We start from the raw sequence: 24886 nt of genomic DNA on the forward strand, positions 1-24886 counted from the left end.
GGATACATACGTACCGAGCCAGGGGCGCCCCCCCTCCCCCGGTGGGCTTGGCCACCGCCATTTGCTTGTCCCACCTGCAAACCCACGCTGCTGCTGCTTATGTACATGTCGCTCTCTTTCAGAAAGCCACTAACGAAATGTTTCAACCAAATTAATTTGTTCCTGTCTATGTTGGGCCAGGCACACAAAGGGGTTGTTTACTACTGACCACTTGTTCTGCTTCTGCTTCTGCTTGTTCTTCTCGGTCACCACCTGCTTCTGCTTTTCTTCAAGTATTACTACTGACCACTTGTTCTTCTGATCTGTGTTCCTTGACTACTGCTATTAGTGCTGCATCTTCTAATTCCCGTCTCATTATTCTCAAAATAATGTTATTCATCTAGACTGGATCTTCAGTCTAAGTGACATATTTTTATTGAACAATGAAAATGTGCACATGTCTATGTTTATTGTACATCTTTTCATTGTCTAATAAAAACATATCATCTAAGCTGAAGTCTAGATGAATAACATTATTCTTATTCTCACTGATCTCCCGATCTCTTTAATTAATTTGTCCACTAACTAGCTATAGCTTGTTGTCAGAGATTGAATATGTATATATATATATATTCATTAACATCAATATTAAATTGTTGATCTTTCTTATATATTTGATGCGTACACTCCATAGAGAGGCCCTCCTCCTTTTCCTTCTCTGTTTGAATAATTATTATATGATTAGTGGGAACTATCGGAGACTTCGGCTAGTTGCGCGGTCGGGATTAATTTACAGAGAAAAAGATTTCAAATTCGAAGAATACGTACAGGGCAAGGAGCTTACCTCTTTGATGAATGGTGGCCACAGAACCCAAAGCAACGGCCGTCACAGCTTAGCCTATTTCATCTTCACACACACACACACATACACACAGATATATATATATATATATATAGACTTTTCTCCACTTCTCTCCCTCTACTCCACTCGTATGATATGTATGTATGTGCCTACGCTGTTATTGCACCAGAAAATTAATCTGATCTCTTTGACTAGCTAGGATCCCGCAACGCAAAATGTTCTTTTGAATTCACTTTTGCACAGCCCCACCCCCATCTCTCTGTTTCTTTCTTTTCAATTTTTCAGTTACTTTAATTCAAACCAATCTACCGTTCTTGTTAATTAATTCACATCACTTTCAATATTTAAGCACGTTCCCCACTATCTTTGTTTTTAATTTGTTGACATTATTTCGTTCTTCCCAAAGGGCACAAACATCTTTCAAATGCTCAAACCCCATCATCATCTGCAACAAAGATCGTTTTATAATCAGTCAGATCTAGTCTTGAAGCAAACCCATTTCCATTTTGTTATTGTTTCGTTGATTGTATGGAGCATACGACCAACTCACTGTCAACTTCTGTTGCTTCCTGTTTACCCATTTCACTTGAGTTGGGGCGGCGGCATGGAGGAGGGGCTGAACGAAATGAGGAAGTCTTTACAATTTATTTTTTCTAAGGATATATTGGAGGAAAAAGGAGAGCTGGATGTAATTGTAATGAATTTGTAAACAAATCAACAAGGGCAATGTGTCATTTTAACACTATCCTTGATTTTGATGCAAAGTGATCATTTTCCCTAATTATCACTTTTGGTTGGTCAAGGAGACAGATTTTTTTGTGGTAGAGATTGTACTCAATAGGATGAGAAAAGGGATCCCTGCATGCATTTTTTCTTCTAAACAATGATGGCCTATCGCAACCTTCGCCACATTTGAAGCCCCTAACTTGAGGATGGTACGCACATGAAAACTACGAAGGAATTATCTAATTTGATAATACAACATTTCTAGAAACTTATGGATCCTAGACAATCCCCCAGTCACCCGAGCCTTGTGGAAGTGGCAATGTATGTTGATAGAGGTCTTTGTATGATCAATGGACATGCCTGATTTATCTTGTTACAGTGGAAGAGATTAAGCAGGCCATCTTCAACATAGGTGAAGACAAAGCCCCAAGTCCAGAAGGTTTTACGTTCAAGTTCTTTAGGAAAGCTTGGGATTTTGTGGATGCTATTCAGAGCTTCTTTCAGAGGGGAGATTTTCAAGATGGGGTCAATGCTACCATTATCAGTTTCATTCCCAAGGTTGCCCAATTGAGATGGTTAGTCAATGCCGCCTAATATCATGCTATAACGTCATTTATAAATTTATTTCCAAGGTTTTACCTAATTGGCTTAAAGTAGTCCTTCCTGATTTGGTGGATATCTCTCAAATTGTTGCTATTATGGGGAGATCTATATTGGAGACAATATTCTTCTAGCGCAAAAGCTGTTTCACTAGTATGTGTGGTGAAGGTTGATCTTGCAAAGGCTTATGATTTTGTGGATTGGGATTTCTTAATAATGGTGCTTTGCCTTATGAATTTTCCTCCCAAATTCTGTGTTTGGATTTGAGTTTGTATAACATCAAAGTTTTCAGTGAAAATTAATAGAGATCTTCATGGTTTCTTCTCTTGTTAGGAAACCCATTATCTCTATATCTTTTTGTTTTAGTTATGCAGGTTGCTCATAAGATTGTAAGATGTCACTCCTACGTTGATGATTTTCAATACCATGGGCATTGTGAGAGGTCCAGGATTATCATGTTGATGTTTGTTGATGACCTGCTGATGGAAACTATGAAATCATGTCTGGATAAATTTGCAATCCCTTTAGGTCTTGAAGCCAATTTCATAAAAAGTGATTGATTTATATCTTGCTCTGATGAAATCATAAAAGGAAGAGTTGGTTTTGGCCTCTGGTTTTTAGAAAGGTACTCTTTCTATTTGTTATCTAGGCATTCCATTGAATACTACTAAGCTTTCTTATGGAGATTGCAAGTTGATTTTGAATAATGTTTAGAAGCATGTTGGAGTGTGGACAAATAGGCTTCTATCATTTCGGGGGCATCTTCAGCTTGTTAGGTTTGTTCTCTCAACTATTCATATTTATTGGGCTTCTCTATTTATCTTACCTAAGCATGTAATCAAGGAATTTGAGCAAATTATCCAAGCTTTTCTATGGAGCGGTTCTGACTTGAATGGCCACAAAACTAAGGTGGCTTGGAAGGAGGTATGCTGCGCTAAGGAGCAAGGAAGGTTGAGCATAAAACCCTCTTTGTATGGAATCAAGCTCTAGTTGCAAAGCTTATTTGGCTCATGTTACAGAACTCTAAGGAGACTGTGTGGATTCAATGGGTGCACTCTTACCACTTGAAGGGTCGGTGCTTCTGAATTCTCCATATTCCATATTTCTACCTACGGTATTGCAGGAAGCTCATCCTGCTCCGAGATTGGGTTTGTAGGCATTTTCAATGGCACCTTGGAAACGGGCATAATGCATTCCTTTAGTATGATCTATGACACCCTTTGGGCGTTTTGATTGAGCAATATTCCTTACCGTTGCTTGCACAAGTGGATCTATCTATAGAGGCCAGAGTCTCAGCGATTATTGAGGGAAGGGATTGGTGTTGGCCCCAGGGGAACCTTATTCTTCCAGTAGAGATTTATGAGTCTATGCCCTCTCTTTCGTTGGTGGAGCAAGAAGATTTTCTTTAATGAACGTCAACTAAGGATATCATGCCTTTCTCACCCTCGAGTGAGAATCCTTTGGCATTCCTTGGTGTGGCATAGTTCAAGGATTCCAGCGCACACTTTCATCCTTTGGCTGACCAACAAGGAAAGATTGTCTACTTTGGATCATATGAACTTATATATGTCTTTTCCATATAGATGCTTTTTGTGCAAAGATGCAATGAAAAGACAATCACTTATTTTTTGGATGACCATACGTGAGGAAGATCTTGAATCTCTTTAAGGGAGAGCCAAATTTGCTTGGTTGTGGCAACAATGTAATCAAGGAGTTTTGTGAGCTTCAAATGGAGAGACAAAGGTCCTTGGCAAATAGCTCATCCCTTAGTGCTTTAAGGTTTGATTTATTTCTTATTACATGAGCACAATAATAGGTGTTTCTATGGTTAGAAACATGCAGAGTTGTATAATTTCTCAATTACACAAAAAAAAGACATACCAAACCACATAATACTCAAAGATAGTTACTGTTTCCTAGATAATGCAAAAAAAGAATGTGATTTAGCGTGAAATGATGCAATAGAATTAAAGAGGGTCTCTTGCAGCTGGAGATCTGCTTTTCGGGTTGGAATTTGAAGATTATATTTCTACTTTCTTAGTGTAGATAAGGTAACAGGTTGCTAAACAGCTATTAAACACTAAAAGGCACGGAAGGACTTGAGGGTGATTGGCTTAAGAATTGGGCATCTCAAGCAGGCACAATATGATGACTGAAGATTACCTGCTGTCAAATTGTAGCAAGCGCTTCAATTTATAGAGGCCTATGATGAAATCCATATTTGGTTTATCTCAAGGATAAGGATGAAGAAAAGATAGGACAAGTACCTAGTTCAGAAAATTAGTCTCCATCTTACTAGGATAGGCCCAAGGTAGCTAGGTCAAAATGCAAGTACATTGATGCATCAGGACCTGCAAAAGCCCCAAGATCTTAAGAGTTCCTGTGTTGCAGGTTAAGCAACTTTAACATGCCTGGGCCTCCACAAACTGAAGGCAAAGTAATGGAGTAGTGTCTCATATCTGTAATTTGAGAGGGCTGTGTAGTTGTTTTCTGAGAAGAAATGTCCCTGCATTGTTAACTGTTCAGTCAATAATGTTCCGTTTGTAGTGATTGTTGTTCATTGGTGCACATTGTTTCTTAGGGGCCACGTCATCAAGAAGCTTGTGCAATGCTTGAAAGTGAACAAAAACGTCTGCCTAGCTGAGCTTTTGGCTCTTCTTCATTTAGCAATTCAAGTGATGCACGACTGGGAGAAGTAGAATGGTCTTTTTCACAGCGATGATTGGCTGGCAACTTTCTTCCACCTTCCAAGCTTCTCTCTTCCCTGCAAAGGAGCTTCTGTTTAATGCATTTCAATGTAATATAACCTAGTGGAAAGTATCTAACTTTGGCTCATTCACAATTCCACAGGATAAGTATGAAGGCCATGAAAGAGGAAATTTAGGAATTTATCAAAACAAGTCTCATTTTGTCCATCCACTTCACTTTATTTAAAAAAAAAAATGAAGGAAAGGAAGGAACTATTGTGAAAGCTGTATTTCTGAAGCACGGAGGCCCTGCAAGAGATAATAATCTGTTGGTCGAAGGAGCTGGAGACTTCCATTGCCCTATCACATCTATGTTCTGCTTATAAATCTATCTCTAAAATCTGTGATACATGTTTAGGATTGTAATAACGTATTCTATCAATTTACTTACCAAAAAAACAGTAATCTATCAACTTACCAAAAAAACAGTAATCTATCAATTTTCCCTCAGAACTATGACTACACTAGTAAATCACTATAAGCTATTAGCAAACCAAGAATTGCAACAGATGAACACCAAAATACAACATAAAAAATTTTGACCAAATACAAGATGAAAAGAATGCACACAAAAGACAAAAACAATAACAAACCTTAAGCATGCTAGATTTAAGGAAATTCTGTTCCCCTTTTTTTATTTGAAAGAAAGAACGATTGATTCCTAAATTGCAACTATAGCATATTTGTTTAAGGTAGTGGTGGCAACTGGTAAGGATGAATTAGCATTTGTGTTGTTTTGCATTTGATAATGTTTTGATGATGAAAAAATTTACATTTTTGGCATTTGAAAATGATTATATTTTATCTTTGAAAAAAGAAAATGATTAATTCAATCAATGCCAAAGAATATATATGTTTCAATGTTTATAAAATCTTTTATATTTATTTTGAAATCAAATATGTTAAGAGTGTCAAAATATTTTCCATATCATGAATACTTGGCAAAACTGTCGACTGTATTATGCATGTGATCCTCTGAGTTGTTAAAGGCAAGCAAACTGTCAACTGTCTTTAAAAATCGGTCAACCGTTTCCTTGAAAGTTGTCGACCGGGTGATTGCATGCTCTCGGCCACCATTGGTCGACAGCCACTGCATTAGATCTGGTCACCTGTTTTTGAAATCAGTCGACCGGTTTCTTCAACCTGTCGACCGATCTATGTGCATTTATGAAAAATAGTCGATCGATCTTTTGAATTTGTCGACCGTTTTATTGGCAGATTTTTTTAACGGTTAGTTTTTGCAGGCTCCAACGGCTAATAATGGCTAGTTTTTCTTCAACCTTTGGAGAAGCCTATAAATACAGCCAAGGAAGCACTGGAGAAGGCTAATGAATGGAAATAAAGTGTTAAGAGCTTACTATTGTATTGATCCTTCTCATTAGTGTTTAAGCTTTCATTTTTCTCTCAAAATGCTACATTTATCATTTGTAATATCTTGTTCTAGCCTTTGTGTTTTTATTTGAGACATATTGTAACTAAGAGTGTTAACTCTCAGATTTTCTTGTTTGTATTTATCATTGTAATTCCTAACTTATGTGCTAGAGGGCTTACCAAGTTTGGTAAAAGGTTTGTATTCCTAGTAATTTATACTAGAGGACCTACTTGGTAAAGTATGAGATTTTAGTGGATTTGAAAATCCTTAGTGGGGGGCTAAGGTAGTGGAATAGGTTGAGTTTAGGTGAACCACTATAAATCTCGTGTCATTTTTTCATTTTTGCTTTATATTTTTCAAGCATTGCATTTTCCATTTTTCTATGTTAACTCATTAAAACCTCATTTCAAGTAAAGATTTTCACATTTCAAGTAAATTTTTTAAAACACTCATTTCAACCCCCCCCCCCCCCCCCCCCAACCCGCCCCCAGGTGTGTGGTGCCATACATCATGCCAACCCAACAATTTGGTTTTCACAACCAGCATTTGGTTCATCTAATTGATTCCTATGAATTGGATAATTTATCCAAGAAATAAAAAATCAAATTAGAGTTTAAATGGACTTAAACAAGGAACCCACATTAATGTTGATAGTTAGACATGGTTCTGTTTGTTTTTTTTTTACTACATAGTTAAACATGGTTTCACTGAGGGAAAAGTCTGGTAACCCAAATATTCAAGCTTTTGGGTTGATATTTAAACGTGTTTTTTTTTTTAATTATCTAGTAGAAAAACTTACTAGATAGTAACCTATAGTTATTTATTTCAATTCCAGTAACCCAAGTATTCAAGCTTTTGGTTTTGGGTTTCAGTAACCTCGTCATCAATTCCTTCTCTTTGTTTAGATATGGGGGAGAGTTGAGATGTGGGGGGGAGGAGGGGGGGGGGGGATATAGAGCAAGATTGTTCTGTATATATAGGGAGAGAGAATTTAATTTTTTAGGGGCAAAATAGTAACTGTAATGGATAAAGTTGTCAAAGGAGCACACTGAGGCACAAGAGTGCTTTGAGCCTACACAGGAGGCACTAGGAACGAGGGCAAGCCTTTTGAATGTGAGGTGCACATTTAAAAAATCTGTATAAAAATGCTTATACATCATTATTTTCAAACTCATAAAATGATGAATAACATATAACCAACACTATTAACTAAATAATGGAATGTTTTATTGTTTTCTCAAATTTCTGATTATTACTAGTTAGATTTTAATAAGTGCATAAAAAAAAAAAAATAGACAGGAGCAAAAGGCATGTGCCTGGTGCCTTAGCACAAGGCACATCTTAGCACCTAGCTGCAAGCGTCATAGAGTGAGGCACCCTCAGCTGAGCCTTGAGCCTAGGTGCGTCTTTGACCCTATGGTAATGGGTAAATGTTCGTTTGATAGAGAGAGGTCAATGTAATTTCTAAAGCATTGAGGGTACACACTATAATTTAATGAAACCTTGGGTACCAAGAGTAAATTTACTCTAATAATAAAGTGTTCATCTATCTTATTTTGTTTTTCAGCATTCGAAAGAAGGGTCAGATAGGATAAAAATGTTGAAGAAATGGAAGGAGAATTTGAAAATTTTCCTTTTGTGGGAGAGATGCCAAAAGTAATACTCATTGACCCTGAAAGAAGTATAAGGAGCATCAGGGGCTTCAAGTGATTTGCTGTGGACAAGAGTCCACAAGGCTGGGGGATATTCATAGGCAATTCCTTCATACAAGTTCCTGAAGATACTTGCAAATAATATTTAGCCTATTAAGGTACTTGAGGTCGCATGCTTGATAAATATATATAAAATTAAGTAATTAGATGCACTTAAAAAAACTGTACTTCGGTACTTATATGTATATATGTGGGATAGAGGGGCAGCACAACTATGCAAATTTGACATCATAACTGTTTAATTGATTCAATGATTCCTTATTTTAGAAAAATATATTACATTTAATCAAATGAAAGTAAAAAAATTCTTAAAAGTCTTCAACTGAAAAAGTAATGCTATGATCTAAGAAAAAACAGAGTAAGCCATGAGCATAAAATTATGTCACACAGTGTTTCATTACCGAAGGTGTAACTAGTGCCTTTGAGATTATGGAAAGGTAAAGCAGAAAGAAAGCAAGAACAATTAAACTATAGGACAAGAATAATATACAATGTTCTCTTGTATGAAGTTATATGAGTACACCACACAATATATGTTTAATTAATGGGTTTGTTCACATACCCTGCGAGGTCCAACAGCCAACTCATTTTCCACAACAGATATTGCTCTAAACCCCATAGGGTGCAATACCTCTTCATAACTACAATGATGAAAGCCAGTTATAACCAATCCAAACAAATCCCAACAAAAAATTGAAAGAATAAAATGAAAACAAACTAAGGGGCAGAGATGTACTCAGCAACTGATACTTTATATGGTGGGCCACCAACATGATCACTAATCTGCACCAAAAACATACACATTTCACTGTATTATTTGCGGTTTATCAAACAAGAATCCCTCTTTTGAAACTTCCATCAGAAATGAGGGGCTTTCCAATTTGAAATGAGGATGGGACTAATGTTCAACAAACTCTGATTTTGAATTAAATAAAGGCATCAAAGAGAGAAGGGATAGTGGAGTCGATTGAAAATGCTTTAACATTAATATGAAAAGTAAAAAGAATCTCCATTGATTGCCCTGTTACAAGTGTGTAGCTCAGCACTGAAGATTAACCAGAAATACTGCTCCTAAACATCATTCTTTTAGAAGACGAGCATGCCCATTCTAGAAAGAAAGTGAGAGGAATTTGTTCTTTGTTAAAACTAATTTTGAAGAATCTGCTATTTTAATGTATGAACTCACAAAGCATATGGAAAAAGAGATGCCTTCATATATCTTATTTGTAGATGTTATCGTGTTAGCAGATGAGACAAAAGAAGGTGTTGATGTTAAGCTCAAAGTAATGAGGGATACCTTAGAATCCACAGGCTTCAAGTTGAGCAGGTCGAAAACCAAATACATGAAATGTAAGTTTAGTAAAATAGCAGTATGGATGACACTACTTGAAGATTAGTTATTCTTACAAAAGACAGATCAGCAATGAGATTATCAATAATAAATTTAGAGTGACGCCTATCTAATAAGGTCCATGATGAAGTAGAGAGAGCTAGAATTTATGTACCCAACCCCACCTAGTGTGTAAAGGTTTGTGATGATGATGATAAAACTAATTTAAAGAAGAGAGAAATTCTCTCATGAAGAAATTGCTTTTGTATACCATATAAAGAAATTATTAATGAGCAAAGCACAATTAATAAAAATGAAAAGAGGGGAGGGGGGATTGGAGAAATAGAATAAATGGTCACCGGGAACATCAGTGTTATAAGCTCTCCTCCAGGTTTTAGAAGAGCTTGCATTTGGCTTGCCCAGGCTGATCTCATATCAGGTTCAATTGCACAAAAGAACCTGCAAGTTTTCCATTCAACCTACTATCAACATGTTTCTTCCACCAGGATAGTCAAAACTAAACCCTCACTAACTTACGTGTAGTCAAGAATGAGATCAAATAACTCAGTTGGATGCCAAGCAAAGAAGTCCGCTTTTAAGAAAGTAAAATAACCTGCATTTGGTAATGATGACGACAACTGCATTCACAATTTTTGCAGTAAATTAAAGTGTGAGCAACTCCAAAAGATATCAGATCTAATGTAAAACTTAGTGCAGCCATAACTCTGAAAACAGTAGGAGGTCATTTCAGTTTGTAATTGTCCAAGTATTTGCTATTTCAATTTGTAATTGCCACACAAGTTTGACAAGTTATTAGCAAGAAATAAACATTTGGCAATTGCATTACTTAGCAAGGAGATTTGATGATCAACTATGGATAACTCCCCATAAACAACAAAACTAATTTACACGCATCTCTTGGCAACAAAATTACACAATGGAAAATTAATTTACACGTCCCTTGGCAACAAAATTAGACAATGGGCCAATAAAACCTAAGGGGTAAATTCAATCACGAGAATGGTTTAATTAGTACATGTCTTGTGAAGGACTCATTGATTGAGCAGACGAGTAGCAAACAAAGATAGCTCTAGTCTAGAAGTTAATCTCATCTTCTTTGTTAGTCTTACTTTTAAGCTCATCATTCTTGACATCAAAATGTTGAAAAGGTTCAGAAATGTTTAAAAGGAGAAATTAACTGCATAAGACACAGATGAGTCATCAAAGCAATACCAAAGAACAAAAAAGGCATCCACGCCTTCCGAGACTAGAAGCAGAAAATTTGCATGTAACCCTTATTTAGGATTATGTGAAGAAGTTCAGCTTGCCAAGTGTTGCGATCATTGCAAATCCAGTGTCTGCCTTTATTTAGGATATAATGAGCTTTAATGACAATAGATTGCCATGCCATCAGCTCTCACCTCTATTGCTTTCCTAATTGCTGTTTCTGATATGTCCACTCCAACAACATAGCGTTCAGAACATGCAATTGCAACCACATCATGACCCTGTTATAAATGAACTGCTTTATTTAACTGAGCCAAAGAAAAATGGGAAAATTGTAAGAGCAGAAAATAAAACACGGAAACAATAGCAAGATCATGAAGAGAACGAGTTAGGAAAAAATTCAACAGGCAGTGAATCATGTAATTCTGGCACGTGAGAGAACACTTTTGCCAAAGTTTTTTGTATATTAAGCTTCATTCTTTTTTTCTTTCTTTTTTCTTTCCTGGAAAAAGTTGGAAAACTAAGTTTTAAATCAACAACCAAATCAAATTAAAATATGAACAATTTGCAGTCCATAAGATATCTAGGGTCCTAATAGCACCATGACGGCAAGTAGAAAAAATATTATCATAATAGATTGCACAAACCAAATCCAAAACTTTAAAACTCTGACGAGTTTATTGCCCACAAAAATACAGCGCCTCTAAACAAGGGTATTGAGTACTTCAATATATGAATGTAAGAATGCACGTAAGCAAATAAATTTAAGACCAAAAGACAAAAGAAAGCTTTGAAAAGAGCTTACACTTCCAGAACCGGGTACCAAAGCCCTGCCTTTGGCAAGGGCGCCGGTCTGGTGAAGGTGTACCATAATTGGGGTAGGCTGCCCCAAATCCCAGGGAATTATCCCTTCATCCCAACATTTTCCCCAACCACCTGGTAAGTCAACACACAGTTAAGTCTGGTTAATGTTCGCCCAGTTGAGGGCGCCCGCGATTTGCACTTGGGCATTAGATCAATAGCAACATTGGATTTTGAGGGATTGAGATAAATAGTAAGTAGTAACAGTAAAAACAATAGCAAGAGCAAAGGAATTTGGGGATGATGACGACGATGAAGATGAAAAGTATGAAATTGTAAATGGTGGGTACCGGAGGAGGAAGAGTGGGAGTGAATGACTTGTTGGAGCTTGGTGGAGATGGGATTGGAGATGATGTCAGGGATCAGGTGGTGGTCTTTTGAGGTGTCGTTTTCCACCACCACCATCTCCTTGTTTATTTTCTTCTGTCGTTGTGTACCACTATTACTAGTAGTAGAATTGGTATGGTTATCGCTGCTGCTGGTGCTGCTGGTGGTAGAAGTGTGAGTGCGGAGGAGGCGGAGAAGAATGCTACGCCTACGCAACTGTTGAATGACTGAAACTGTGTGCGTAGACGCTGCACCGTCCAACACCAACACCAACCCCAACCCCCACGTAATGGATGTGGATGCGAAGGAGCTCCTGTTAATCTTCAATTTCAAATTGGGCATCGGATGAGCAGCCCACGATGATTCCTCTTCTGAAATGAGGGATGAGGATGAGGAGGAAGCATCTAAATCATAGCAGGTTACCCCTCCCTTCGTAACCACACACACCCCGCTAGATATATATATATAGTAGTCAACCCAGCCGTGGCGTCGCCTGCCAACCAACCATCATAAAATTTTGATTGGGATTTGGGAGTGGGTATTAAAATAAAATAATGAAAATGTTACTTTAAATTTAGATTAATATGTTGTTGTATATTTACACACATATTAAATTTAGTGTAAATAAATGGATATAATGATGGACGCTCCAATTTTTCTCTTTTTTTTTTTTTTTTTTGTTCAACTTACTTGTAAATGCATGGAAATTACGAAAGATTTGTTTTTGGGAGACGACTTATCAGTTATCTTCACACTCACACACCACCGCCCGCCCGCCCGCCCCGCTGCAGACAAAACAAAAAATTTCAAGAAAGAAAGGGTAAAACTGACATTTTCACACTCTCGGGAAGCCAGGGTTAACGTTGTGTTTAAAAATCTCACGACTGAGGAAGGGAAGGTTGCTCATGCTTGCTTGCTTGCTGCTTCGAATTCGTTTGAAATTCAATCTGTTGCCGCTTTCTCGTACCTTCTCTTTCTTCTTCTCTGCCTACTTCCTCTCACCACATCTTGCGTCTTTTATTACGGTAAATTTCCACGCTTGAGTTGCCATGTCCAATCGACAGTTTTCATCAGCATCAAGGAAGAAGAAGCACAAGGAGCGGCCACATCCATTGCGGGATCTCAACGACGTCGCCATCAACGCTTCTTCTTCTTCTTCTTCTTCCTCTGCTTCTTCAGTTTCCTCGTTTATGTCTATTGAGGCCCCCAGAGCCAGAGGTTGTCTTCGCTTCTTCCTTTCGAATTCTTCTTCGGCTTCAAAAATTCCTCCTCATCCCCATAGAAGGAGACGCGCCGGCACAAGTCTTCCCAAGGCTACCGCCACCAAGCCCAAATCAGCCCCCTTAAATGCTGGCAACCATCCAAAACTACCCTCCTCCTGCTCTTCCTTTTCCAGATCTAATAATACCAACAAGCCTCTCAAAGAAAACCTACCAAAACCCACTTCACAAAAACCTCCTTGTCTCTATCAGTCGCAGTACGGAGGGAAGAAGGTTACATCAAACCCTGCCCCAACCGCAAAGCCTCTCTCTGTGGGTCTTACGATTCATTCGGCATCTGGATCTCAACGGCAGCAGCAGCAATGTTCGCTGACGACCATGGATGGCATATCAGTTGAGCCCTCAAGTCCCCTAAATTTACCTGGTTTGAGCACTGTTGCTGACAATTCTACTTTCACTACGTTAGCATCCTGTGATTCTGCTTTGGGATGTGAATTTGGCGATAATCTTGTGGAAGAAGTCTCTACTACTGCAATCCCTGCCGCTGCTGCTGCTGCAAGTACTACAACACCTCCTGCTCAGGCCTCTGTGTCTCCAGAGATTCAAGGTGGGTCATCTATTCTGCTTTCATCTGCGGCAACTCCTGCTTGTTATGGTGCTGGGCATATTGTTTCTGGGGTGAACGACAGGAGGAAATGCAGAGCCAGGGGCATTCTTACAGTAGGTAAATTTAACTCCGGCTGTGGTAAAGAAAACATTTTTGACAATGGCGACGATGTAGAAATTCTCAGTAAATCTAGGACCTCTTTGGTTCCTCTTCCAGCTGAAGCTTCAATGCGTTGGCTGTGTGATGAGAATCCAAAGATTGATCCTGGAAATGGGTTGTCAAACTGTATCAAAAAATCGTTAGGCTCTGTGACTCAGCATTCTCTACCTTCGCCTTCATCAGGTCATGGAATTTCTTCAGGCGTAGGCGACGTTTTTGAGTATAGTAACATCACTAGTTCCAGCGCAAGTAGCAGGGGGAGGACTAGGATAACTTTGCTTTCCCCTGGTGGAAACCCCGCATCTCGAGGTCTTTCCGGGGCATCATTCAATGAAATGGCAGGCTGTTCAATGCCTGTTTCCCCCCATGCTACCCCTACTAGTGATGCACAAAAGCATAGAGAACATAGATATCGTCTTTCCGGGAAAAGCCCTCTATTCTCTTTTGGCTCCTTGGATAGTGATAATGTTATTCGAACTCCACAGTCTGATGTGACTTCAGGTGGACGGGTTATACTGTCTTCATCAGATGCACATGATCATCAAAAACATGATTTTGGATCTGAAATTGATTCGTTGGTTAAGGTTCTTTTAAGGGCATCCTTATCTCCACAGTCCCATTTATCAATATGGGATACACCTGGTTCAGGTTTTCAGTTGCCAAGCTTGAATTTACCTTCCAATTCCATAGACCTTCCCAAGTTTCCAGGTGCTTGGGATCACAGTACTTCATGTATTTCTAGTTCTACTTTTGAGGAAATGTCACGGTCTCAGGTGAGAGTTTCGTGGAGGGATGGACTGGCAAGTCGGATATTTGAGATGGATGAGTTCGATTGCTGCAGATATTTTTCAGATGACGAGAACAATCCTAATGAATGCAGTAATGGCAATTTCAAAGCCAGTCCGAATCATGAGCTTGCTTTAAAGTCGGGAACCATTTTAAATTTTAGCAATGGTTTCTGCTCTCCTGAAACTGTTGGCCATGAAAAAACATATGATGGAGAATTAAAAGAGAAGTTTCCACCACAGAGATCCAATCTGTGTGCAGAGTCCATATGCATTGATGGTGGACTAGTTGCTTCAGGGGATTCAGATTGGACCTTGTGCTACAAAAACCAGTTGTTTGAACTGTAACCGTCGCCTGCTCATTTGTTTGATCATATTGCTTCCAGAGTAAGTTTGCCTTCAAGTCAACATGATTTCTTCCCTGTATGACTGTCTCGAACAACCCTTACATTATTTTCTTTTACTGACCTTGTACCAAGCATCTGGATTTAGCTTTATTTTGTTATTGTGAAATGCATAGGTAACAACAATGTTCAAAGGATACTGTGCGAGAGAGAGAGAGAGAGAGAGTGTGTGTGTGTGTGTGTGAGAGAGAGAGAGAGAGAGAGAGAAGGGAATGCTATATGCAACACCATATAGAAAAAATATATACATAATATATGCACATAAGCCATATAGTTTAATTAACATATGCAATTGATCAGCCTTTATATGGTTGTGAAATTTCACCGTAGTGGAATGAAACATGTATTTAGCATTGAGCTAAGTTGGTTTTGCATCGGCTGAGCATATTCATTCTTAGATCGTAAACTGATAAAGAATCATTTGATGGTCAGCCTAAACATGGCATATATGCATTAGCTCTATTTATGGTGTTAATGGTTTGCCCTAACAATGTGCTTTTTTGGCCTTATGTAACCATTTGTGACATCGTGATACTACAACACTCACGGGATAAGTTTGATCACCTCGCCAACCTTTGCGTACTACAACGAAACCTCGCCGCAATGGAATTGAACCTCTCTCTCTCTCTCTCTCTCTCTCTCTGACACACAACTTTGTCAAGTTATGTAGTTGGATTCACTCTCCGAATATTGCATTGAGTTGCTGTGAAACTGAAGAAGCCCAGGTTGCAAAGCAAGAAATTAATATAACCAGAATAATGCAACCTTTTTTTTTTTTTTCCAAATCGTAAATAAATACTAAATATGCTGAAACACAAAAGTTAAAAAAAAAAAAAAAAATCAAAAGGCTAACTATTATATGGTGGTCGCACACATCCAACATCATGGCATGGCATCAGTTCCAGTAAAGAGTGAAGGGAGGAGCCAACGGAAAAAGCCAATGTTAGTTTCCCCTTTCAACCTCTGAGACGAGTAATCTACCAGCATATTCCACAGCTCTCCCACTGTCCACTCGTGGGACAAAATCCAGTGAGTAACCTGCCCCAAGATGTTATATGAAAAAAGAGGTCAACTGCAAGCTAGCGCGAGGAAAGCAAATTAAACATGTTGTTTGACCCAGACGGACCCCTCCGTGGGAGAAAGGCGGCCTCATCATAATGCTAATGCTAAACAAAGAAACCATGCCTTTTTGGTTTAATGACCTCAAGGAGCTCCTACAAGGCAACATCAACGAGGTGCAAAATTAAATGGCAACCCCACCTATCCTTAGCCTCGCAGTGCTTTCCTGGTCTGATGGCAGAGATTATAAGCTCCAGAGTCCAGGCAGCATCTCAAAGAATTACCATAAATGCTCATGCATAAAAAATGACAAGTGCAGTGCAGGTGTGGAAAATATTGGTTCGACTTTTGTGTCATCCACAATTTTTGAACTAGTACACTTTTAATAGCTCAAGAAGAATCCCTTTTCTCTTCCTGAACAAGGAAAAAGTATAAACTGCTAACACAGAACCAATCAAAACTTCAGCAAGTCCAACAGTTTCAGGAAATTATATACACACAAACTATACCTGTTCAAGAGTCTGCAATGCCTCCACCCCAAATGTGTAGTATGAGATGAAAGGTCTTAGTGCCTGAAAGGAAGGCACCCCAGTTAGCAGAAAATCAACGTCTACTGGAGAAATGAGATAGCATGAAAGTATGCACCCGGTTCAACCTGAAATCAATCTTAAGATAAAGCCATGAAATTTATAAAATTGATGAATACCTGAGAAATATTATAAGAGAGAACATTGGGGACAACAACAACATGTAAGCCTTGATCCCACTGGGTGTGGTAGGCTACATGAATTATCCAGCTAGCCAAACACCACATTGGTGACACAGACTTCAAATATCCTCAAACATGCTATTAACAGTGTCAAGAAATTTCATATCCAGGCATGTTTTCATCATTTGGACAAATAATAGGGTTCATTATACAATAGAAGATGGGGAGCATCTTCCCCAAAATTCATGATTAAATTAGAAGCAAGTTTCAATATCTAAAATAAATGCGATTCTTTTAGTGAAATGATGCATATATATAAACCCACTTCAAAGAAAATTCGCGCAGTGAAATAAAATACATATGGAAAAGTCTAGAGAGCCCGACGGGTTTACTGACTGGGTTACCGAAAGGGGGCAAAAAGACAATTTTGCCCCGCCCTGCTTTCTCCTCTCCCCTCCCATGGATTGCCCCCGCCCCTACTTCTCTCCTCTCCCCTCCCATGGCCGCTGCCCTAGCCTCGCCTTGCCGCTGCGCCTCTGTCGCCTCGCTTCCCTCGCCTCACTGCCATCGCCGCCTCGCCTCGCCGATCTGCTGCGCGACGATTAGCGAGGTGAGGCAGTGATGGCAGAGAGGCGACGGAGGCGAGAGTAGCGAGGCAACGGAGGCGCAGCAGTGAGGCTAGGGCAGCGGCCATGGGAGGGGAGAGGAGAGAAGCAGGGATGGGGGCAATCCATGGAAGGGGAGAGGAGAAAGCAGGGCGGGGGCAATTTTGTCTTTTGCCCCCTTTCTGTAAATCTCTCTGTGACCCTCTCTGGCTCTGTAGTGGAGCTCAATACATATTATTACACCTAACCAAAATTAAAAAAAAAAAATCCCCACTTATTTTTTTCTTTATCTCTGCACACATCTTAACTTGATGAATCTCTGTTGTGAACTAATTCATCCAAACAATTATAGAAAGAATGCAAATTTGGAGTTTGAAACATCTGATATCCTCAAATTATCAATGGATTAATCAAAATCTATACAAATCTAATCTTAAGTGCTTCTTATAGTTGTGTCAGCAATCTCAAAGTAAGAAACTTTTTACTATTATAAATCAATAATAAACTTCCAACATCTGATGTCCTCAAATTATCAATGGATTAATCAAAATTTATACAAATCTTAAGTGCTTCTTATAGTTATGTCAGTAATCTCAAAGTATGAAACTTCTTACAATTAGAAATCAATAATAAACTTCCAACATCTAAGTGCCTATATCCAAGCTGTAAAATGTCTTTCATAAACTTCTTTCAGAACTATAATCAGTTAAGGACATAAGGTAACTTGGGCTTTCAGCAACATGGATAAAGTTATCTGCTTTCACAGATGCAAAAGTGAGAAAAGAACTTAAAGATTTCTTCCTGTTGTGGCTAAAGATGCCAGAAAATAGTGATTATCTGAAGATACCTCATGAAGACTCACAAGAAAGCTAGTTTTGGAAACAGCAGAGGTTGTCTACTTACTTTATTTTGTTTCTAGGGGTTAAAAATAAACATCACACAAGATGGGAGAGAGAAAAACTTTTGCAACGTCCCCATCCTGAATACAAGTGCATATATTAACCCATAAATAGATAATCTGTACACTTGATGGTCATAGTGATCAGTACATTGTGAAGGGCTCCAAACTGAGTTGAAAATTAATGGGGCAGAAGAGAATCACCTCAGATGCAGCAAGCCATTGTAGTGTGGCCTTAAGTTCAGGGTCTCCCCCAAAAGCACCGCAGCCCCAATTCCCTGTTGCAATACCTATTTGATGTTCATGGTCCACAAGCTGACTGCATTTTTCTTCAAGACTATTCATTAGTTGATCCAGAGACATTCCTTTGTCTGATCCAGACAACATTGCTGGAGCTTCATGAAACTGGGGAAAAGCATAAAACTGCTATCAAGCATGCAAGTTCAGATATAGATACCTCAACAAACCAAAACTCATTAATTCCCAAGTCAGTGGTGAAAGTATTGACAACAAAATTTATCACAAAAAATCATCACAACTGCCTTAGTTTACCCAAAAAACACTTCGAGGGGAAGACCAGTACCAAAATAGAATTCCTCAAGATGTCCACAGGATGTTTAAGATCTTGACTAAGATCTTGACAAGGTGAAGCTTTACAAAATTCATCACTGTGAAACAGTTCCTGATACTGCTGAAATTTAGATTGATCAAAAAAGCCACAGAATGCCTTGTTAATCTCCCTGCAATCCAACATGCTGGAGTGAAACACTTACCAATCAACAGCTAAGAAAAATAAGCAACAGGGGTGTTAGAAATCCAGAAATCTTTGCTATAATTGTTTCTTTCCTAAAATATCTCTATTTCCTTATTTCTAGAGTTTCCTTTTTAGGATAAAATTATGCTTCCTTGTTAGTATTGTTTCCTTTATTTTTTCTTCTTTCATTGAGTTGACTAACTCCGCCTGAGGATGTTATCCACTGCCGGTCCCAAGTTCGGATAAAGGAGGAGGGTTGTGTTAGGTAGCCGACAGCCAAAATAAAACCTAGTCAGATCCAAAATATGAACTCTAGACAAACTATGAAAAATCGTTGAGGCATAACCCTTTATAGCAATTCGCTACACTGCCCGCGTGTAGTGTCAAGTGAGCTAGGGCTATTGCATCGGCGCCCGGATGTAGTGACAAATGAGCAAGGGTCCCCGCATTTACTTGGACGGATGTGAGTAAAGAAGTTAGTCTAAAATCAAAATAAAAAACAAAAACAAAATCAAAATAAAAAACAAAAACAAATTCAAAGTCAAAGCCAAAACCAAAATCATAGATTAAGGATTGGGTCATGGAACATAAGAACATTAACAGACAAAGCTATAGAAGTGGTAGATGTGATAATTAGAAAAAAGATTAATATTATATGCCTTCAAAAGACGAGATAGGTAAGGAAAAAACAAAAATTTTATTAGAAACTGAATATAAAATATGGTACACAGGAAATGATTGAGCGAAAAATGGAGTGGGGATTATTATGGATAAAAGTTTAGTAGATGAGGTAGTGGATGTATAGAGAATAAATGATAAGATTATTATGGTAAAGGTTGGTCTAGGAAGAATGACTATGAATATCTTTAGTACATATGCACCACAAGTAGGGTTAGGTGAGGAGATAAAAGCAAAATTCTGGGAGGACCTAGAGGGACTCATACAAATGATACAAAGAGAAGATAAAGTGATTATATGAGGTGACTTAAATGGTCACGTGAGTAGAGATGGAAACGGCTATAGAGAGGTACATGGAGGGTATGGATTTGGGGAAATTAATAATGAAGGTAAGTCTATTCTAGATTTTGCTATGGCATATGAGCTCATCATAACCAATATTAGGTTCAAAAAACGGAACAAAAATTTAATCACATATAAAAATGTCGCATCAAGCACTCAAATAGATTACTTCCTCATGAGACAAGAGGATCAGTTATGTTGTAAGGACTGTAAAGTGATACTGGGGGAGTGTTGACTACTCAACATAGACTTTTGATACTTGACGTCCAAGTAAGAAATTGAAGAGAAAAAATCACATAAAACAAAATCCAAAAATTAGGTGGTGGGATTTAAAAGGGGAGAAACAACTAATCTTCAAAGAAAAATTAAAGGGTAGAAGAGAATGAAATGGAGAAGGACAAGCAAACCAAATGTGGAGGGAAATGGTTACTGTCCTGAGAAGCACGGCAAAGGTAGTCATTGGAAAGACAAATGGTAGAGCCCCAAACCTTAAGGAGTCTTGGTGGTGGAATGAAGAGATACAATTGAAAATTAGAAATAAGAAAACTTGCTATAAGATTGTATATTAGTGCAACAATGAAGAAAATCTAAAAAATTATAAAGAAGCGAAAAAGGCAGCAAAAAGAGCTATTAGTGAAGCAAGGTCAAAAGCATATGAGAATCTATATAAACGACTTGATACTAAAAATGGAAAAAGGGATATATATAAATTAGCTAAAGCAAGAGAAAGAAAAACAAGGGATCTAAACCAAGTGAAATGCATAAAAGATGAAAACCAAAATGTATTAGTGAATGAGGGGCGATTAAGGAGAGATGGAAGGAGTATTTCACAAAATTATTCAATGATGGTGGGGACACAAGAGTTAGGTTGGGACATTTTAGTAACTCCAAAGGGAACGTGAGCTATGCATTTTATCAACGCATAAGTCCAAATGAAATAAGGCAAACATTAAAAAAGATGAAAAATCGTAAGGCAGTGGGATCGGATAATATACCAATAGAAGCATGGAAATGCATGGGAGAAGAGGGCATCTCCTAGCTAACGAAATTATTTAACGTGATCCTTGAATCAAAAAAGATGCCAGATGAGTGGAGGAAGAGTATTTTGGTTCCTATATACAAGAACAAATGAGATGTTAAAAACTGTGAAAATTATAGAGGAATTAAGTTAATGAGCCATACCATGAAACTCTGGGAGAGAGTAATAGAGTATAGGCTCAGAAAAAAAAATAGATGTCTCAGAAAATCAGTTTGATTTCAAGTCTGATAGGTCAATAATAGAAACTATATACCTACTGAGGCGCCTAATGGAAAGGTATCGAGATCATTAGAATGACCTGCATATGGTGTTAATAGATCTAGAAAAGACCTATGAAAGGGTCCTAGAGAAGTATTATGGAGGGTTTTAGAGAATAAAAGAGTTTGAATAGCCTATATACAAGCTCTTAAGGACATGTATCACGGTGCAGAGACAAGGGTCAAAACATGCGAAGAGGATACTAACCGTTTAAAATTACAATGGGACTGCATGAAGATTCTGTACTAAGTCTATACTTATTTGCTTTAGTAATGGATGAACTCACTAAACATATTCAAACAGAGGTGCCATGGTGTATACTATTTGCAGATGACATAGTGTTGGTAGATGAAACAAAAGAAGGAGTGAACACTAAGCTTGAGTTGTGGAGAAACAACTTAGAATCTAAGGGATTTAAATTAAGTAGAAGGAAAACAAAATATATGGAATGTAAATTTAGTAAGAATGCAAGAGTGGAGAATGTTATAATAAAATTGGAAGACCAAATCTTACAAAAAAAAGACCATTTTCGATATTTGGGATCAGTGATTCAAAAAGATGGAGAAATTCATGAGGATGTCACGGATAGAATTAAGGTAGGTTGGCTAAAATGGAGAAATGCATCGGGGGTGTAATGTGATGGTAAAATCCCATTAAAACTGAAAGAAAAATTCTATAGGACAGCTATAAGACCAGTCTTGTTGTATAGCTCAGAATGTTGGGCAGTTAAATACCAATATGAGCAAAAGAAGAGCGTAGCGGAGATGAGGATGCTAAGATGGATGTGTGGCCATATAAGAAAAATAAAATTAGAAATAAGGTTATTCGTAATAAGGTAGGAGTAGTGCTAATCAAGGAAAAGATGAGAGAGACTAGACTAAGATGGTTTGGTCATGTGAGAAGGAGACCAAGAGACGCTCCTGTGAGGAAAGTTGATAAAATGGAACTAGTCAAAAAAAGAGATAGAGACAGACCCAAAAAGACTTTGGGAGAGACATTAAAGTTTGATATGAAGTGTATGGGCCTAAATGAAGATATGACAAAAGATAGAAATATATGGAAGTCTAGAATTCATGTAGCCGACTCCACATAGTGGGATAAAGGCTGGATATGTTGTATGTTATTGAGTTGACTAAACCCTAATTATTTGGGCTTGGTTTAAATTATTCTTTTCCACAAGGGGTACAATTACTGCAATAAATCCTGCTCAAAAATAGGTGAGCATTTCAACCACTCAACATAGATGTGCATACGATCTCAAACAGGAACTGAATTCTGCATGCTCTCTCACATCCTTCAATCAATCAATTTGGAATGATGCTTATCCATCTTAACTTACATATCGACCATTACAAGTCTAAGTTCCATCATAGAAATCTATCTTCAATAAAATTTCCATCATTTTTGTTTATTTATTTAGCATCTTTAGCCATGCATAAAAGCATCAGACTCTAATTTGTCCTTCATGGGCCAATAGACATCCATCCCAGCCCTTTTTAGAAACACTCATAGATTGCAAGCAGCCAAGAGATCCTTATATTTATTTTGGTTCCCTATTATAGGCAATAGTCAACCACCCAACACAAACATGCACTCCAACTCACTCACCATGAGCTTGGTCCTTGGAAATTGGTAAAACACGAAAAATAAGATTAATTGTAATAAAGGTAGAGTGGACCCTACTAAAAGTAGGATGCATGAGATGCGACTAAGAAACTTTGAATATAGGAGAAAAATACCAATGGAAGCACCTAAGGTGAGTGAATGGCATAAAATAAGTTCATGGAAAAATAGATAAAAATAACAAATAAAGAAAATACTAAAAACCACCTTGTAAAAAACTTTTAAACATGATATTGAACATAATAGCCTTGTAGAAGACTTAACCATAGATAGAGATCACTGAGAACTAGAATTCATGTAGCCAACATTACAGGTTCAATTCGTAGCCCCACCACTGCTTAGTCGGTTCCACACCATATGGTCCATGGGTTTAAGCAGAGGGGGCCATTGACACTATAACGAGGTTTTAGCAAGGTATAAGGTTGGCTAGGACTACCAAGGGGCAAATCCTTCACAAGGTAGCCTTGAGTCACCTTCCTACCACTTTCTTAATCTCAAACAAAAAAAAAAAAGAGAGAGAGAGAGAAGAGAGAACATAGTGGTGTCCTTGCATAATAGCACATGAAAATTTATTTTGAGACAGATAAATACCTGCATCCAATGTCCACATGCATGTAATATAGCTAGATAGAAATCGAGCAATATATCACTGCAGCATGAAGATGGCCAGTCCTCTGGTTTTATGTATTATTAAAGTTCAAGAAAAGATATCAGAACTCCTACTTCAAGAAAACATATCAGAAATCCTACCTACTCCAAAAACCAATTAGGTGTTGAAGACTGACAAAAGTATTGGACAAATTTGTAGAAATATGAAATAGTCAAAAGTTAGCTTCTGAGTAGTATACTAAAATGGAATTACTTTGAAATCAGCAAGGTGAAATCCATTTCAAATTGGGGCCTTGTAATAATATCTTCAAATCTAAAGCAATTATAGTACACTGTAAATCCTGAAGAAGTGACAGCTCAAAGAGAGAGATCTGTGTCTTCAGTTCCAAAAACTCAAAAAACTAACTACATAAGGTCTCTATATATATGTACAGCCCATACTATTCATATGTACAAAACTATCCTTCGACACTCCCCCTTAAGCTGGCACATACATATCAAATGTGCCAAGCTTGTTACAAATGTAACCAATCCAAGGTCCTCAAAGCGACTTAGTAAACAAATTATCCAACTGATCATTAGACTCAACAAATGATGTGCTAATCTCTCCAGAAAGCAACTTTTTCCTAGATAAAATGGCAATCCATCTCAATATGCTTAGTCCTCTCATGAAGGACCAGATTGGAAGCAATATAAAGTTCTGCCTGATTATCACTAGTAAGATTCATAGGCCCTAGCTAGCATAACCTCAACTCCCTAACAAGCTGTCAAATCCAGACAAGCTCACATGTAGCTAGAGCCAAAGCCCTATACTTGGCTTCTGCACTAGACCTTGCCACAACATCTTTCTTGCCCTTCCAATAAACTAGATTACCTTCAACTAAAGCACAGAATCCTGAGGTAGATTGTTTATTTAAAGGGCTGCCTGCCCAGACTGCATCAGCCTACCAGTAATCTGTGTGTGGCCTCAGTTCTCAAACAACAAACTTGATAGGGCTTAATTGTATACATATTTTTATCTAATTTTCACCTTAATCTTGTGTTATTTTTCCTATTTAAAATGTGTGTTACGTGAATTTTACATTATTTTAATCTTTTTTCTAGGAATCCAACAAAGTATATTAATTCAAAGATTTGGGTGTAAGAAGAAAATGAAAAGATATTATAAATTAATTTATAATGTTAATGTTAAAATTAATATTATAATATAATTAAAGAATTAATAATGGAAGCCTTGCATTTTTATAATATTATAAGAGTTTGAATTGGAGCACAATTGCAATTGAAGCATATTGGAATTGGATTGGAGGCATCCTTCTCCAGATCTGGGCAAGAAGCATCCTTCTCCATTCAATTTCAGTTTTTATTTTTATTTTAATAATGTCTAGTTAAAT

General features: G+C 37.8%; 3 protein-coding genes and 1 long non-coding RNA gene across 8 annotated transcripts in view; 2 read left to right on the plus strand and 2 right to left on the minus strand.

Moving 5' to 3' along the window:
• The first annotated feature begins 347 nt into the window (after positions 1-347).
• On the plus strand, positions 348-3921 carry LOC127811611 (uncharacterized). The gene is made up of 3 exons (XR_008025741.1): positions 348-2792; positions 2882-2943; positions 3077-3921. It is a non-coding gene; the product is annotated as an uncharacterized LOC127811611 (long non-coding RNA).
• A 392-nt stretch (positions 3922-4313) lies between these two features.
• Positions 4314-12193, minus strand: LOC127811610 (probable thiol methyltransferase 2). Its single transcript, XM_052351622.1, has 8 exons — positions 11707-12193; positions 11361-11491; positions 10750-10836; positions 9866-9966; positions 9688-9787; positions 8735-8781; positions 8561-8639; positions 4314-4931 (listed from the first exon to the last, which is right to left on the minus strand). Exons 1-8 carry the CDS (start codon positions 12083-12085, stop codon positions 4878-4880), a joined length of 978 nt encoding a protein of 325 aa, XP_052207582.1. The 5' UTR covers positions 12086-12193; the 3' UTR covers positions 4314-4877.
• A 392-nt stretch (positions 12194-12585) lies between these two features.
• Positions 12586-15149, plus strand: LOC127811609 (uncharacterized). Its single transcript, XM_052351621.1, has one exon. The coding sequence runs from the start codon at positions 12793-12795 to the stop codon at positions 14860-14862; it is 2070 nt and encodes a 689-aa protein (XP_052207581.1). The 5' UTR covers positions 12586-12792; the 3' UTR covers positions 14863-15149.
• Positions 15150-15659: 510 nt separating this feature from the next.
• The window catches only part of LOC127812011 (poly(ADP-ribose) glycohydrolase 1-like), a 36346-nt gene continuing 27119 nt past the window's right edge, over positions 15660-24886 (minus strand). For 4 of the 5 annotated variants that reach the window (XM_052352264.1, XM_052352267.1, XM_052352262.1 and 1 more), the window contains 4 exons: positions 18773-18929; positions 18394-18594; positions 16487-16549; positions 15660-15956 (listed from right to left, as the gene is read on the minus strand). In XM_052352264.1, the coding sequence (XP_052208224.1) occupies positions 15801-15956; positions 16487-16549; positions 18394-18594; positions 18773-18929 (577 nt within the window). In that variant the 3' untranslated portion in view covers positions 15660-15800. The other variant, XM_052352265.1, reaches the window with a different exon arrangement.

Source organism: Diospyros lotus, chromosome 10 (assembly GCF_014633365.1).
Source record: "Diospyros lotus cultivar Yz01 chromosome 10, ASM1463336v1, whole genome shotgun sequence".
NCBI lineage: Eukaryota > Viridiplantae > Streptophyta > Magnoliopsida > Ericales > Ebenaceae > Diospyros > Diospyros lotus.

Bases quoted from the DNA above. Each gene is read 5' to 3' on its own strand.
- LOC127811610 (XM_052351622.1), bottom strand. From the start codon at position 12,085: ATGCCCAATTTGAAATTGAAGATTAACAGGAGCTCCTTCGCATCCACA. The intron at 10,837-11,360 runs GTAAGCTCTTTT...CATTTATAACAG, and splicing joins TGGTACCCGGTTCTGGAAGT to GGTCATGATGTGGTTGCAAT. The intron at 8,640-8,734 runs GTACATCTCTGC...TCATCATTGTAG, and splicing joins TATAAAGTATCAGTTGCTGA to TTATGAAGAGGTATTGCACC.
- LOC127811609 (XM_052351621.1), top strand. From the start codon at position 12,793: ATGTCCAATCGACAGTTTTCATCAGCATCAAGGAAGAAGAAGCACAAG.